The sequence below is a fragment of the Mytilus galloprovincialis genome, chromosome 7, assembly GCF_965363235.1.
Source record: "Mytilus galloprovincialis chromosome 7, xbMytGall1.hap1.1, whole genome shotgun sequence".
NCBI lineage: Eukaryota > Metazoa > Mollusca > Bivalvia > Mytilida > Mytilidae > Mytilus > Mytilus galloprovincialis.
This window is the reverse complement of record NC_134844.1, coordinates 2,215,601-2,233,078: the sequence shown is the minus strand read 5'-3', so window position 1 is coordinate 2,233,078 and position 17,478 is coordinate 2,215,601. Positions and strand designations below refer to the sequence as shown.

General features: G+C 31.5%; 1 protein-coding gene across 1 annotated transcript in view; it reads left to right on the top strand.

Moving 5' to 3' along the window:
- LOC143082118 (uncharacterized) overlaps positions 1-17,478 on the top strand; it is a 153,321-nt gene that overhangs the window by 48,907 nt on the left and 86,936 nt on the right. Inside the window, exon 8 of the mRNA XM_076257675.1 lies at positions 8,908-9,068. Coding sequence (XP_076113790.1) covers positions 8,908-9,068 — 161 coding nt within the window. The remainder of the gene's footprint in view (positions 1-8,907; positions 9,069-17,478) is intronic.

Below are 17,478 nucleotides of genomic sequence, written 5' to 3'. Positions count from 1 at the left end.
AAGTAAATTTTGTTAAAAAAAAAATCCATTTTTTCTGTATTTTACTTATAAATGGACTTAGTTTTTTTCCAGGAAACAATACATTCACTCTGAGGTTAAAGATTTCAAAATTTTAATCACTTTCTCATACTATCCTGGATTTGTACCAAACTTGGACAGAAGCTTGTTAATGATTAAAAGCTAATATCTAGAAGGAAATTTTGTACCTGTTTATCTGTACTTTACATATAAATGGACTTCCAGTTTTAAACATTACATACAGTCTGCAGTTTTTTTTAGTTTTTTTTCCAGTTTTTTTTTCCAGTTAAAGTCTGCAGTTAAAAGTTTTTAAAACATTTATTAGATTCATAAACTATCCTGGATTTTTACCAGACTTGGACAAAAGCTTCTTACAATCAAAAGATAGTATGAAGAGGAATATTTTTATTGAGACACTTGGTTCTGCGGAACCATTACAAATTTTATTTCTCATTTGTTATAGCATCATTTTGCCAATTACATTGAAATCTTTATTAAATAAGTAGAAATTATAACTAGTTAATATTTCATCAATTTAAGATCTACAAGAAAACCATTTTTATGCCCCATTTATGTGCATTATGTTTTCTGGTCTGAGTGTCTGTCCATCCGTTTGTTTGTCTGTATGTCTGTCCATCCGTTCGTCTGTCTGTCCCACTTCAGGTTAAAGTTTTTTGTTGAGGTAGTTCTTGATGAAGTTGAAATCCAATCAACTTGAAACTTAGTAAGCATATTCCCTATGATATGATCTTTCTAATTTTACTGCCAAATTAGAAATTTTATCCTATTTTCAAGGTCCACTGAACAATAGAAAATGATAGTGCGGATGAGGCATCCGTGTACTTGGGACACATTCTTGTTTGAAACTATGTTGATTTCCTATTTGCAAGGGAGCCACATGCTTTAAATTTACCCACCCAATTCTGAGAGTGAAAAACCATAAAAAAACCTTTTGGACCGTGTGAAATAGCTGGGGCATTTTTCCTCTTTCCGTGATTTTGTTCAAACACATTTCATCTTAATACTCAATTACTCCGCTAGATATACATGTCTTAAATGCACCAATAAAAGGTGCACTGTGAATCAGCTTATGAATGAAAAAAGTCCCAGGAAGGTTGAAAAATGACACGGATATCATTTTTTTTGTGATAAAATTGCAAATCTTTCAAATAATTTGGCAGATTTTTTAACCCAACTTTCTTGTCAAGAAAATTTTCTGTGACCTGAGTTTTTCTTAAAAGAACTAGAAAAAAAACCGTCAAATGTACACCGATGAAGATTTGCTAATAAGCAAACATAATTGACAAATATAAAATGGCATATGTTTGTCAGACGAGAAATTCAGAATAAGAATTAAAAAACAAATATTATTCCATCATAAAAAGCCATAAAGTTTGAATCATCTTTAGTTTGATGAGTTATGTTTTCTATTTTTATTTCCAAATAATGAATTGATAGGTAGTTAATGTCAATCAAACGTCATAAGATAAACATACAATTGACTTAGTCAACATTAAAGGGGCTGTATCTATAATCTTCAGTAGGCTCCAGCTGATCTCATCAAAAATAAATAATTTTACATCAGATATTTTCTCAAATTTAACAGTATGAAATTGGAGGTTCAAGTTCAGGTTTTTTCTTATTTCCATATTTTAGTTGACATTTAAATTCCTTTTTAAATTCATTTCATATTCTTGAAATTAATTATATTGTTGGGGCAATGATTGATACATGATTGATTAAACTTCAACAAAATTAACAGATTTATTTTCACAGGTTTTGTGTTTTAAAAAGATAGGAGCCTCTCTGCTATTTTTCTGATAGAACATTGTACTTAGTGGCCCACTTTGATTATTTACAATGTTTCTGGTACTAAGCCATATCTGTTTATTAAGGTTAATTGAATCTTTAATTAATGTGAAGATAAAATTCTCTCCTCCAGGTGTAGAAAGTTAAAATGTTTATATAGGTAGGTCTTGTTGACTGATATATCACAGTTTACTGTACCTAATGGAAAAATTCTAATTAGGTACATCAAATAATATTTTGACTTTCGATTATTTCTAATAGTATAAAATTGATGTGATATACAAAAATTTACCCTAGATAATTTCACTGTGTGGTCTATGGCTTGAAAGGATTATAAAACAACAAGAAGTGGCATCTCTGATTTTTGAGCCAATCTAGCTCTAGCTCTAGTTCTTGCAGAACAACATTTTGTAGTCATTACTTTTTGGCCACCTGAGTAGTCATTATTTTTTGGCCACATTTTGTAGTCATTATTTTTTGGCCACCTTAGTAGTCATTATTTTTGTCCTTATTTTGTAGTTTTTATTATTAAATGGCCAAATTTTGGGTAGGGATGACCATTTTATGCAATCAAAACCTTTATGCTACTGGCTTGATAGTTGATAGATATATTCTCCAAGCCTCATCTCTACTTTTGAGAGCACAACAATATAGTGCAATGATGTGTACATTTTCAAATCTATGGCAAGCACTTTATGAATGAAATATACCTAGATTTCTCAAGTTAATATGTGTATGTGTATAACTATACTTGTCAAGAAAACTATTTAAATGAAAATAACATAAGTTTCTCATGGTGGATGAATCTATCTGGCTAAAAATATAGTTCAATAATTTTGGGAAAAGAAAGATAACTGAAATTAAAAATGTAGCTTGAGTATGTTCCATTGTTAATTATACGTTACAATAAATGTAGCTTGAGTATGTTCTATTGTTAATGATACGTTACAATAAATGTTGCTTGAGTATGTTCTATTGTTAATGATACGTTACAATAAATGTTGCTTGAGTATGTTCTATTGTTAATGATACGTTACAATAAATGTAGCTTGAGTATGTTCTATTGTTAATGATACGTTACAATAAATGTTGCTTGAGTATGTTCTATTGTTAATGATACGTTACAATAAATGTTGCTTGAGTATGTTCTATTGTTAATGATACGTTACAATAAATGTAGCTTGAGTATGTTCCATTGTTAATGATATGTTACAATAAATGTTGCTTGAGTATGTTCCATTGTTAATGATACGTTACAATAAATGTTGCTTGAGTATGTTCCATTGTTAATGATACGTTACAATAAATGAAGCTTGAGTATGTTCCATTGTTAATGATACGTTACAATAAATGTTGCTTGAGTATGTTCCATTGTTAATGATACGTTACAATAAATGTTGCTTGAGTATGTTCTATTGTTAATGATACGTTACAATAAATGTTGCTTGAGTATGTTCCATTGTTAATGATACGTTACAATAAATGTTGCTTGAGTATGTTCCATTGTTAATGATACGTTACAATAAATGTTGCTTGAGTATGTTCCATTGTTAATGATACGTTACAATAAATGTTGCTTGAGTATGTTCCATTGTTAATGATACGTTACAATAAATGTAGCTTGAGTATGTTCCATTGTTAATGATACGTTACAATAAATGAAGCTTGAGTATGTTCCATTGTTAATGATACGTTACAATAAATGTAGCTTGAGTATGTTCCATTGTTAATGATACGTTACAATAAATGAAGCTTGAGTATGTTCCATTGTTAATGATACGTTACAATAAATGTAGCTTGAGTATGTTCCATTGTTAATGACACGTTACAATGTTTAACTAGTCGTCATATTGCAAAATGAAAGTAATCTTTATCCTTCAGTGCTAATAATATAAATAAGAAGATATTGAATAAGTGCCAATGAGACAAATTTCCATCCAAATCACAATGTATAATCAAAGTACTGAAGTACTGAACATCAGAGGACCTCAAGTTGTGTTGAATTATTGATAAATGACAGGTGTTTATATTATACCTACCAGACAGATATGTTCACCATACAATATAGTGCAAATATTAAATATAATATGCTATCATATCTGAGATACTGACTTGAACTAGGAAACTTAACTTTGTGAATTATCAATGATTACTTGGTCAAATGAGAACTGTTAGATTGGCATTATGACCATATAGTTGCACACATACAAAAATCGTTAGCGTATAACTTATAATAGAGAATCAACATAGCAAACAATTCTTCAAGTAGCTATATAGTCACTCACTGAACTATGAAAAAGAGGTTCAAGACAATCATATCAAAACAGATAAATTGTAATATTGTGGCTAATTAAAAAATAAAGTGGGGAAAAATATATTGTTTTGGCGAAAGAGGTGGGAAAAAAATAATTGACCCAGGGGAAACTTTGGGGCTAAAGATACCAGATGAACAGCAAACTCATAAATGGAAAATAAACTTACAATTCCATGACTAAAACTGAAAAAGACATGCATACAAATAAAAGTACACTAGAAACAACATAGAAAACTAAAGACTGAGCAACACGAACCCCACCAAAACAGGTGATCTCAGTGCTCCGGATGGGTAAGCAGATCCTGCTCTACAAATGGCATTAATTAACAATGTTTGTACATGTAGTATCCAGGTCTTTTTTCTGAAACATTAAGCTTTTGGATCAATTGCTAATTAAATGGATGTTAACACAGCAAGATTACTATCCCTTATTCTAGATTTTTGTTGCAGTCAACACAAACTCTTTAAATGTTCATAAATAGCTTCACTGAGTTACATTTGTATCTTGGTTTTATTGTAACACAGTCAATCATTTATCCATTATATTTTTTTTTTAAATTAGCAGCTATACATGTACATTGTAGGTTCTGTTTTCTAATTAGGTCTTTCCACCTTTCCTTGGAAAGACCTATTGATTTTGTTCTGATTATTATTTTTTTTTTCTTCCGCCTAATTTTTTTTCTTGCGTAATTTTGTTGTTTCAAAAGATGTCGCTTAGATATTTGGAATATGATATCGTATAGTTTATACCCTTTAAAACTGACAACCGCACAGTAAGAGTTATCTCCCCAAACACTGTTTTTCTTGTGGCCACTACTCCTTCGCAACCGTAAAAGATTACGACAAATTTATTTTACCAAATTGCTCGTTACATCTTCAGGATTCGGAGTTTAGTTTTAACCGAAGCTATCCTGATACTCCATATGAGAGTTATTCCCCCTTATGTATTTGATATAAGTGATTTGCATTTCTAACTGGTAAACCATAAGTGATAGAGACCTAGGGTCTTTTAATTTGAGATCCTTGGTCCAAAAAAAATGAAAATTAGGTCAAGGTCAAGGGTCAAGGTCATATTCTAAATTTTTTATTTTGGCTTATTTTTACTTATTTTCAAAACCTTATAACATATCTACATCTTATTTTCACCAAATTGTTAGTTGCGACATGCCGTTACTTATGAATTTTTGTTGAAAGGGTGCGTAAACAATAAATAGGAGTTTTTGCCCATCTTATATTTAGAATTATGCGTAAAGTCATATAACTCATTAACCATACATAATAAAGACCTAGGGTCTTTTGATTTGAGATCCTTGGTTTATGACCTTGAAATTGAGGTCAAGGTCATAGGTAATTTGCACGTTCTAGATTTTGACCTTTGCTTTAAATTCATATTTATATATTATAAAGCCATAGGAACTGACATTTTAGATTGATTTTTAATATTTTGATAATAAAATAGATCTTCACTTGTGGAAAGACCTTCAATTGTTCTTTGAACAATTGGTTTTTAATTATTAAATGGTTCATTGTAAATATTGCAATGTATTATATGTAGATAGCCATTTGCTAATGATGGTATTTTTGTTAATTGAATATCACAACATTTGGATAGTTTTTCAACTGTTAGGTTTTTTTTACTTTGTTCTGGATTTAATACTTTGGATACCACTGGTTTAGCAATGAGAACATTTTGCACTATACATATAGAACACAACTACCATATGAATGTGTCGGTCCTTTGTAAGAAACCTGTAAAACAGGCCTTGTAATTTTTTGGTGTATATCTTGATTTCCTGATTGTACATTGATGTGGCCATTAGTTTTCTTGTATATATTGTTTAACATTTGACATTTCATGGCTATTTCTAACTGATTTATGTATAGTTTTTTTCTGATTGTAAAAATGTTGTATGGTTATAAGCTTTATTTCTTTTTCATCATTTTGTCTAGAGCTGGTGTCTGATTTATACCAATCATACCTCCCTTTTCTTTTTTTATGAATAATGACAACAGTTTGGTTTTAATTTTCATTTATGTATGTACATGTAACAATATAAAACAGTATATATACATGTATAATCTCATTCCATCATTAATATTGGTCATTGTCGGTATATAATTATCTTTAAGTTTAACAATGTACTGTGAAAGAGCTATCTTTTAACAGATACTTAGTATATAATGGTTATTGTGAAACCACTGATTCAAAGGACAAGTTTCACTTATTGCCCAAAATAGCCTAAACTATAAAACTCCAAAAAGTTCTCAATTTGGTTCGTAATTTGGGTCTATTTCAAAAGTCTTAACACTCAATAAATCAGTTCTTTTCATAAAAGTACATTATATGTTCCAAATTTGTCAAAATGTGATGATTTTGGGCAATTTTCAGACCTGAAAGCTTTAAGCCTTTAGGAATAAAGATTTGGCCGCTACCTACATGTACCATCCAAAATGTTTTGTAACCAAAAGAATCCAAATCTGATATATATAATTCATCAATATAAAAACGTTTTAGATCTTGGATGGCAGCCAAGTTTAATTATGCCAAAAACAATTAAAGTTTTACCATAGTTATCTGTGGTATAATTTTCACAATTATTCAATGGTTTTGTTGTGTCTGATTTTCGAATAGAAAAATAAAGATGGCAAGACCTGAACGATGCCGCCTAATTTTTTTAAGTAACATATGAACAACAGAGTCAGTGTGGGGCCACTAAGCTAAACTGCCCGCTTTGCACCAGCCAATATAAATGAATGCCTAGGGTGGGAATCGAACCCACATACACCAACTCTGTTGTCCCTATATTTTTTTTTAAAAATAAACAAAAAATTGTCAAGAACAAATTTAAAAATATAGCGCTCATAGGTTTGTCTCAATAAAGATTTGCTTAGTTTGCTTATGCAGTATCCCAATATTGCTCTCAATAGTATAAATAGGCTCATGTGTGCTCAAATAACCATTTAAATGTATATTAGTCTCAATATTGATATATATCTAACTCAATTGAGTAGATCTAGCTCAAATTTTACTCAACATATAACTGATCATATTTGCTCAATTTAAAATCTCATGGGTGCTCATAGATAAAGTTAACTGATTGTATTTCTCATAGATATAACTAATCATATTTGCTCAATTCAAGTTCTCATATGCACATATGCATGTATGTGTGAACAAATGTCTAATATAAGTTACTAAAATTTGACATGGATATGGTTACACATTTAAATTAAATTGCTGTAGAGAATGATAAGCACAAGTATGTCATCAAATTATCATATAATTTTGGCGATACATGTCATATATGGTCAAAATAATACAATACTGCAAGCTAAGGAAGACTTAAAAAACAGGACAGTTAATCTATATTTATATCTCCAAAACTGTAAGGTTTCTCCCAATATATCTATAGTAATTCAGTAAATGTGATTAACCCAAATTCTGACATTTCAGTGTAAAGTAAGACTCTTGATTTTACGAGCAAGAGTCTTTATACACTCAAAAAGAGTCCCAACTCTATAGGAAGAAGAAAAAGTCTTCTCTGAATATTATATAAACAATAAATTCAACCAATAATTATATATTAGAATTACTTACATAGACATAGTCAAAGTCATTACAAATTCCGCGTATTTTCCAGTCAAGGGGACATATTCACATATACTAATGCAACAAACTAAGTCGGAGAAGGAGCGAAATCCGAAACAGTATCTTAAAAAACAGAAAATAGTTCCGTGTGTGTGTCCAAGTGATCAATCTACTTGTTATTTACGAAGAAAAGAAATTTAACTCAAAAAATTGTTGAGATCTTTATAAAAACAAATTGTTGTTATAAAAAATACACAAATAGTAACCTTATCTTTAAAGGCCTTGCAGGTTCTTGTTACTCCTACCCAATCTGCTGGTATTTTCAAAATGGCTGCGGGGGACGTGACCTGATAATTTATTTTAATATTATGACAGATTAAATTTTCCTGGTTTTGCTACGTTAATATTATAGACAAATATATGCTACAAACGGTTTAAAAAGGTTACTCCAAATCAAATAATTGAAATATAATTACCTTTCTGTGTATAAATCATATATAAAATGTGTGAATTGATTTCCTCTCGATTTTTTACACACTCGCTCTTGCCCTCTTGCGCACTCGTGGTATTCATCCGCAACAACAATTTTTTGATATTGAAGATCGTTTGATTAAAATACAAATATTTCTAACGACAAAACATTTTCATATTATAAATTTTGCATTAAGAAAAATTAAAAAAACTGAGTATCCATTGAAAACATGAGTTTAAAAGAAGTGATACGGAATTTTATTCTGCACTATATAGGTCCGCGGGTCTATAAAGTCGGTTATTATTCCAAAACTAATTATATATGCATCTCTTTGATCTTTGCGCGAATTGAAAAGTAGGCGATGGCAATACACCCGAGGCCCCTCAGGGGCCTCTGATGTAAAAAGTAAAGTCTGGGTGCGGGAATTTCTCGCTGCATTGAAGACCTGTTGGTGACCTTCTGCTGTTGTCTGTTCTATGGTCGGGTTGTTGTCTCTTTGACATATTCCCCATTTCCATTCTCAATTTTAATTATAGGGCCCCAAAATTACTAGTGTAAAACAATTCAAACAAGTGTTTAAACAAGCATATTTGAATGATATATTGCTTCAATATCTTTTTGGAACTCATTGAAATTTATAAATATTTTGGTGCTTTTTACAGAAATGTTATTTTTTTAATCTGACTGTAAAACCTATTTTTTCAGGACTGTACTTGCCTATGTCAAAACCAATTAATCATTGACAAATCTACAGATATGGCTTTGGTAGAAAAACGAGCTTTACTTCAAAGAGAGGCTGCGGAGCTAACGTCATACATCACACAGAACCAGGATATATCACATTCATTAGTCAATATATGTCAAAGGTAATTATGGGTTAAAATTATATATGTCGGAAATAATTAGTTGATACATGTCAAAAGTAACTTATGGGAAAAGTTGACTTCTTACAAGAGTGATTGCCCTTAAATAATGACTTTTGATAGACAAATTTGAGTATTTTTGCCATTTGTGATTCAAACTATATGTATAGTTGTCAGAAAAAAAGTAACTGTCAGCACCAAATATCAAGGCAACTCTGAATGGACTTTATATTTGAGTTATTGCCCTTTAATGTAGATTTTTAATTTTTGATTATATTGTTAAATTTATAAACAAGCAAATTGCCATCATTTAAATAGTATCAAACTTTGTGATGACTGCATTTTAATAGGGAGCAACTTGATTTTGGGAGGTAGGGACGACTTTTCAGATTTTGATTTTTGTTTATCTAAGATGAATAATGTTATCCTTGGACTGAAGAAAACCAATAATTTAATGGCTTTGATTTGAATGCACCAGAGTGTATGTACAAGTTATGTGTAACCCTATTCTTAGCTTGGCTTTGTTAAAAGCTGTCATGAGTTAGATGACGTGTGATGTCTATTTTATCTCTAGCTTGTTGTCAGTCATGATGTATCTTTACAATCTCCCTGGCAGGTTTTATATATACAAAATGAAAAGGATTGGAGCACTTGATAAAATTATCCAGAGGACATGATACACTTGTTAACCTATTTATTATTTGTTCTTTGCTGGAGAGTTGACAATCATACCACATCTTCTTTTTTATTAATTGATTTGTCTATATATATATATATATATACTTTTATATCCACACTTTATGTCATAAGTGGAATAATGGTCATGTCTAGAGCTTGTCACCCTCCACTGTTCATGGGTTATGTTGAGACAATTGATGAAACCTCACACAAATACGTTCTACAATTTTAGATAAGTAAAACTGCAGATAGAGTAAGTTCTTTGATATTTGATAGTGCATCAGTTTTTTTTATGTTGTAATATTTAATAAATTCCAAAGAATCTGATGTTATGATTGTTCTTATTTTTGTTGCCAAAAAAATAAACTTTCAACTTGGGGAGAGAAAGAAAACCTGTTTGATTACTTGGAAACGTTGGAAAGTACCTCAACATCTGATGTAAGGGTTGGCTTTTACATATTAAACCCTCTTGATAGAGAATTTAGTGATATATCTGTAAAAAAAGTTTTTCCTTGAAATAAGGAAGTTTATAATAGCACAAGTGTTTAATGGGCTAGACGAATGAATGCAGAGTTCACTCAAATATCCTTAGTTGAATTTGCTTTTAAATAAAAAGACCTTTTACACAAAAAGGCAAATCTACAAAACAAAAATTTCCTTTTTTTAGCTCACCTGGCCCAAAGGGCCAAGTGAGCTTTTCTCATCACTTGGCGTCTGTTGTCCGTCATCCGTCGTCGTCGTTAACTTTTTACATTTTGAACTTCTTCTAGAGAACCACTGAATGGAATGACACCAAACATGGCATGAATGTTCCTTATGAGGTGCTGACCAAGTGTTGTTTCTTTGTAGCCGATCCATAATCCAAGATGGCCACCAGCAGGGGACTTAGTTTAACATAGGACCCTATGGGAAATGCATACAAATGACTTCTTCTAGAGAACCACTGAATGGAATGAAACCAAACATGACATGACTTACTTTGTAGCCGATCCATCATCCAAGACGCCAGCGGGCGACTTAGTTTAACATAGGACCCTATGGGAAATGCATACAAATGACTTCTTTTAGAGAACCACTGAATGGATTGAAACCAAACATGACATGAATGTTCCTTATGAGGTGCTGACCAAGTGTTGTTACTTTGTAGCCAATCCATCATCCAAGATGGCCGCTAGCGGGGTACTTAGTTTAACATAGGACCCTATGGAAAATGCATACAAATGACTTCTTCTAGAGAACCACTGAATAGAATGAAACCAAACATGGCACGAAGGTTCCTTTTGAAGTGCTGACCAAGAGTTGTTACTTTGTAGCAGATCCATCATCCAAGATGGCCGCCAGCGGGGGACTTAGTTTAACATAGGACCCTATGGGAAATACATACAAATGACTTCTTCTAGAGAACCACTGAATGGAATGAAACCAAATATGGCATGAAGGTTCCTTATGAGGTGCTGACCAAGTGTTGTTACTTTGTAGCCGATCCATCATCCAAGATGGCCACCAGCGGGGGGACATAGTTTAACATAGGACCCTATGGGAAATGCATGCAAATGACTTCTTCTAGAGAACCACTTAATAGAATGAAACCAAACATGGCATGAAGGTTCCTTATGAGGTGCTGACCAAGTGTTGTTACTTTGTAGCTGATCCATCATCCAAGATGGCTGCCAGCGGGGTACTTAGTTTAACATAGGACCCTATGGGAAATGCATGCAAATGACTTCTTCTAGAGAACCACTGAATGGAATGAAACCAAACATGACATGAATGTTCCTCATGAGGTGCTGACCAAGTGTTGTTACTTTGTAGCCGATCCATCATCCAAGATGGCCCTCAGTTGGGGACTTAGTTTAACATAGCACCCATGGGAAATTCATACAAATGACTTCTTTTAGAGAACCACTGAATGGAATGAAACCAAACATGGCATAAATGTTCCTTATGAGGTGCTGACCAAGTGTTGTTACTTTGTAGCTGATCCATCATTCAAGATGGCCGCCAGAGGGGGGACTTAGTTTAACATAGGACCCTATGGGAAATGCATACAAATGACATCTTTTAGAGAACCACTGAATGGAATGAAACCAAACATGGCATAAATGTTCCTTATGAGGTGCTGACCAAGTGTTGTTACTTTGTAGCTGATCCATCATTCAAGATGGCCGCCAGAGGGGGGACTTAGTTTAACATAGGACCCTATGGGAAATGCATACAAATGACATCTTTTAGAGAACCACTGAATGGAATGAAACCAAATATAGCATGAATCTTCCTTATGAGATGCTGACCAAGTGTTGTTTCTTTGTCTCCGATCCATCATCCAAGATGGCTGCCAGCAGGGGGCTTAGTTTAACATAGGACCCTATGGGAAATGCATACAAAAGTCTTCTTGTAGAGAACCACAGAATTGAATGAAATCAAACATAGCATGAATGTTCCTTTCTTTATGAGGTGCTGGCCAGGTGTTTTTACTTTGTAGCCAAATTTTATCTGTTTTTATATGATTTCAAAAACCCAAGTAGAGTCAGGTGAGCGATACAGGCTCTTGAGAGCCTCTAGTTTATATAGATTAGACCATTGCTTTTTCTGTTCAAATTGTTATGGGCCCTTTATAGTTTTCTCTTCATTAACAGCCAAGTTTACGTGTTGAAGGCAGTACTTTGGCCTATTACTATTGAGTTTTTATACATTGTGAGTAGGATGCAGAGTTGTCTCATTGGCACTCATACCACATCTTCTTTATATAAACATGCATATTTGTCAATACATAACAATATTATACTAGAAAACATTATATAATAACAAAAAAAACAGTAAAATGAAATATTCCTTGTCAGAGTGCTAATTAAAAAGTAAGGACTAAATAGGAGTAACCAATTTCCGTGTTAAACTTTGAAGTTTTATGATTTAAATTTTTATCATCTATAACTTTATAGTTTCTATGCATGCCATAGAAACTTTAATCAGAAAAACACATTAGGATGTTTAACAAGTTTATTACATTATAAGATACAAATGTGTACTTAGAGGGACAAACAAATTAAGTTTATGTTTATATTTTTAACAAAAATGCAATATTTTTAAAAAACTTAAAATTATGTAATTTTATAGGTAATACACCAAAAAAAAAACTAAATTGATAGTTATGAATTATGGTCAACCTAAAAAATCAAAGGATTTTATAAGTTTGCCTAACTCTAGGGTTACTTGAATAAAATAGATGTTGACATGTCTAAGGCTTTTATTATTTGACCACATAATTACCTTACTGGACTGAATTAGCTGGAGCTTTTATTTTATGACCAGACTCACTGGAAAGGAGAACTTTATCATGTCCCACACAAGGGCTTTCCAAATTCCAATATTTGCTTTCTTTATTCAAACTAAATAAGGCAAAAAATACAATACTTTTGAGAAAACAAAATAATGGGTTTGACATTTTGTGAAATACAAACAAATTTATAAACAAACATGAAATTTACAGATCAATGGACAATAACATAAGAGTTGAAGCTGTTGTTGAAGGCTTTGTAATTATTTTTATTTATTTGTACTGACAAAATCAGAAAAACATTTTAATGAGAAATAAATACTTAACCATTTATTTCTGTTACGTATTATGTAAAGGAACTTTGTAGTTATTATACATATAACAATTATAACTGTTATTTAGAGCTTGAGAGACTCATCCTATGATAGATATTTGTCACCAGTTATGTAAATATGGCATTACTTCTCGGTACTTCTCGTCCAAACATGATGTTTTAGTAATCCTCAGATTATGGTCAATTTCTTGTTTCGGTAATTTGTTAGTTTGTAGATGCTGAATCAATTGGCCAAGATATTATCTGATATCATATTATCTGATGTATTTGTTGTCTTCTGTAGATGGTCGTCATGCATGTCCTTTATCAGGTCTGAGCATTCATTGGCCGCAACAATTACTAAAGTTGAGAACAGCAATAAATGGGATATGAAGGCTGTAAATTCAGACATTATTTAGTGCATTTATTATTGCAATTTTTGGAGATTAGATAAAAATACAAGATTGATTATTGCAATTTCAGAAAAGCTGATATAAACAGATTTATGTATTCACTATCAAAATATCAGTTCTTATTATTGCTATCCTCACCCAGTAGGATTGTTCACATTTATAAAAAAAAACTTGCAGTGATTTCTTAGTTAACAGTATAAGAAGATTTGGGGTCCTAGGGCACATAGGTCATAAAAATTACTGAGGTTGATAATAGCAATAAATTTTGTATTAATTAAAGAAGATGTGGGGTATTCACATTAGACAGCAACACATCAACACAACAACACAACAAACCCACATGAAGTCTAGATTTAAAGTAAATGTAGGTTTATCATTGGTCAAGGAAACAACAACACAACAAACCCACATGAAGTCTAGATTTAAAGTAAATGTAGGTTTATGGTCAAGGAAACAACAATCCAACTACAAAAAAGGCTAAGCAAAAATTTATAGCATAAAAAGGAAAATACCGTTATCTCTATAATTTCAAACATGTAATGTGACAGATTAGTTGGAAATACATTATATTGTTAGTTTGCTGGCTGTGTTTTATTTAACTTCCAATTTTTATTTATGAATAATTAATGGTATTGATTTCTAACTAAACTATTGTCAGCAAATAGAAGAGTAAAGTAATTTTTTCCTGACTTTAGATCTATTATCTCTGTGTAAGATATGACAAAATTTGTAGGCGAAAGTTTTACATTTATTTCAGTCATGATTTAGATGGTAATTGTTTAACCTAAGGCAAAAACATGACATTTGAATTGAGGAAAAAACCAATTGTCTCTTCACAATCCAGGAACATAATTCTCTCCCAATCTATAAACAATGGATCACAGGGGATGCCTAGTGTGGTTTTATTTTTATTTTTTAATTTATTTCCATCTTTAGTGATTGTGCCATGCGTGTTTGGTTTGGTTTTGTAATATTTTATATTTTATGTTTAATGTATGCTACATACTTCCTGATTCTACTCCTAGTTGTTTGATTCTGTTTAATACATCTTCGTGTGGCACACACATTATATATAGATAAAACATTTCTATCTGTTCTCACTGGGGTTTTTTTAATTTAATTTCATGGGTCTTAATTTTGGGTGTTCTAAATCATCTTGAGCGCAAATTGGCTCAAATAAAGTCTTTTAATTCAAATCCTGATTCTCCTAAATATACATTTGACCATTGTTTTTCACGTTTGAATGGTTTTACACTAGTAATTTTGGGGCCCTTTATAGCTTGTTGTTCGGTGTGAGCCAAGGCTCCGTGTTGAAGGCCGTACATTGACCTATAATGGTTTACTTTTATAAATTGTTATTTGGATGGAGAGTTGTCTCATTGGCACTCACACCACATCTTACAGCAGAACTTTTCTGACATTTGTATTTAATATTTGCCACTGGACATTAATCTACCAACAATCAATCAATCGATACAATACATTAGAACTTTTCTGTCATTTGTATTTAATATTTGCCACCGGACATTAATCTACCAACAATCAATCAATCGATACAATACATCAGAACTTTTCTGTCATTTGTATTTAATATTTGCCACTGGACATTAATCTACCAACAATCAATCAATCTATACAATACAGCAGAACTTTTCTGACATTTGTATTTAATATTTGCCACTGGACATTAATCTACCAACAATCAATCGATACAATACAGCAGAACTTTTCTGACATTTGTATTTAATATTTGCCACTGGACATTAATCTACCAACAATCAATCAATCAATCAATACAATACAGAACTTTTCTGACATTTGTATTTAATATTTGCCACTGGACATTAATCTACCAACAATCAATCGATACAATACCAATCAATCGATTCAATACAGCAGAACTTTTCTGACATTTGTATTAAATATTTGCCACTGGACATTAATTTACCAACAATCAATCAATCAATACAATACATCAGAACTTTTCTGACATTTGTATTAAATATTTGCCACTGGACATTAATCTACCAACAATCAATCAATCGATACAATACAGCAGAACTTTTCTGACATTTGTATTTAATATTTGCCACTGGACATTAATCTACCAACAATCAATCGATACAATACAGCAGAACTTTTCTGACATTTGTATTTAATATTTGCCACCGGACATTAATCTACCAACAATCAATCAATACAATACAGCAGAACTTTTCTGACATTTGTATTTAATATTTGCCACTGGACATTAATCTACCAACAATCAATCAATCGATACAATACAGCAGAACTTTCTGACATTTGTATTTAATATTTGCCACTGGACATTAATCTACCAACAATCAATCAATCAATTAATACAATACAGAACTTTTCTGACATTTGTATTTAATATTTGCCACTGGACATTAATCTACCAACAATCAATCAATCAATCAATACAATACAGCAGAACTTTTCTGACATTTGTATTTAATATTTGCCACTGGACATTAATCTACCAACAATCAATCAATCAATACAATACAGCAGAACTTTTCTGACATTTGTATTTAATATTTGCCACTGGACATTAATCTACCAACAATCAATCAATCGATACAATACAGCAGAACTTTTCTGACATTTGTATTTAATATTTGCCACTGGACATTAATCTACCAACAATCAATCAATCAATACAATACAGCAGATCTTTTCTGTCATTTGTATTTAATATTTGCCACTGAACATTAATCTACCAACAATCTATCAATCAATCAATCAATACAATACAGCAGAACTTTTCTGAAATTTGTATTTAATATTTGCCACTGGACATTAATGTACCAACAATCAATCAATCAATCAATACAATACAGCAGAACTTTTCTGACATTTGTATTTAATATTTGCCACTGGACATTAATCTACCAACAATCAATCAATCGATACAATACAGCAGAACTTTTCTGTCATTTGTATTTAATATTTGCCACTGGACATTAATCTACCAACAATCAATCAATCAATACAATACAGCAGATCTTTTCTGTCATTTGTATTTAATATTTGCCACTGAACATTAATCTACCAACAATCTATCAATCAATCAATCAATACAATACAGCAGAACTTTTCTGAAATTTGTATTTAATATTTGCCACTGGACATTAATCTACCAACAATCAATCAATCAATCAATACAATACAGCAGAACTTTTCTGACATTTGTATTTAATATTTGCCACTGGACATTAATCTACCAACAATCAATCAATCGATACAATACAGCAGAACTTTTCTGTCATTTGTATTTAATTTTTGCCACTGGACATTAATCTACCAACAATCAATCAATCGATACAATACATTAGAACTTTCTGACATTTGTATTTAATATTTGCCACTGGACATTAATCTACCAACAATCAATCAATCAATCAATACAATACAGCAGAACTTTTCTGACATTTGTATTTAATATTTGCCACTGAACATTAATCTACCAACAATCTATCAATCAATCAATCAATACAATACAGCAGAACTTTTCTGTCATTTGTATTTAATATTTGCCACTGGACATTAATCTACTAACAATCAATCAATCGATACAATACAGCAGAACTTTTCTGTCATTTGTATTTAATATTTGCCACTGGACATTAATCTACCAACAATCAATCAATCGATACAATACATTAGAACTTTCTGACATTTGTATTTAATATTTGCCACTGGACATTAATC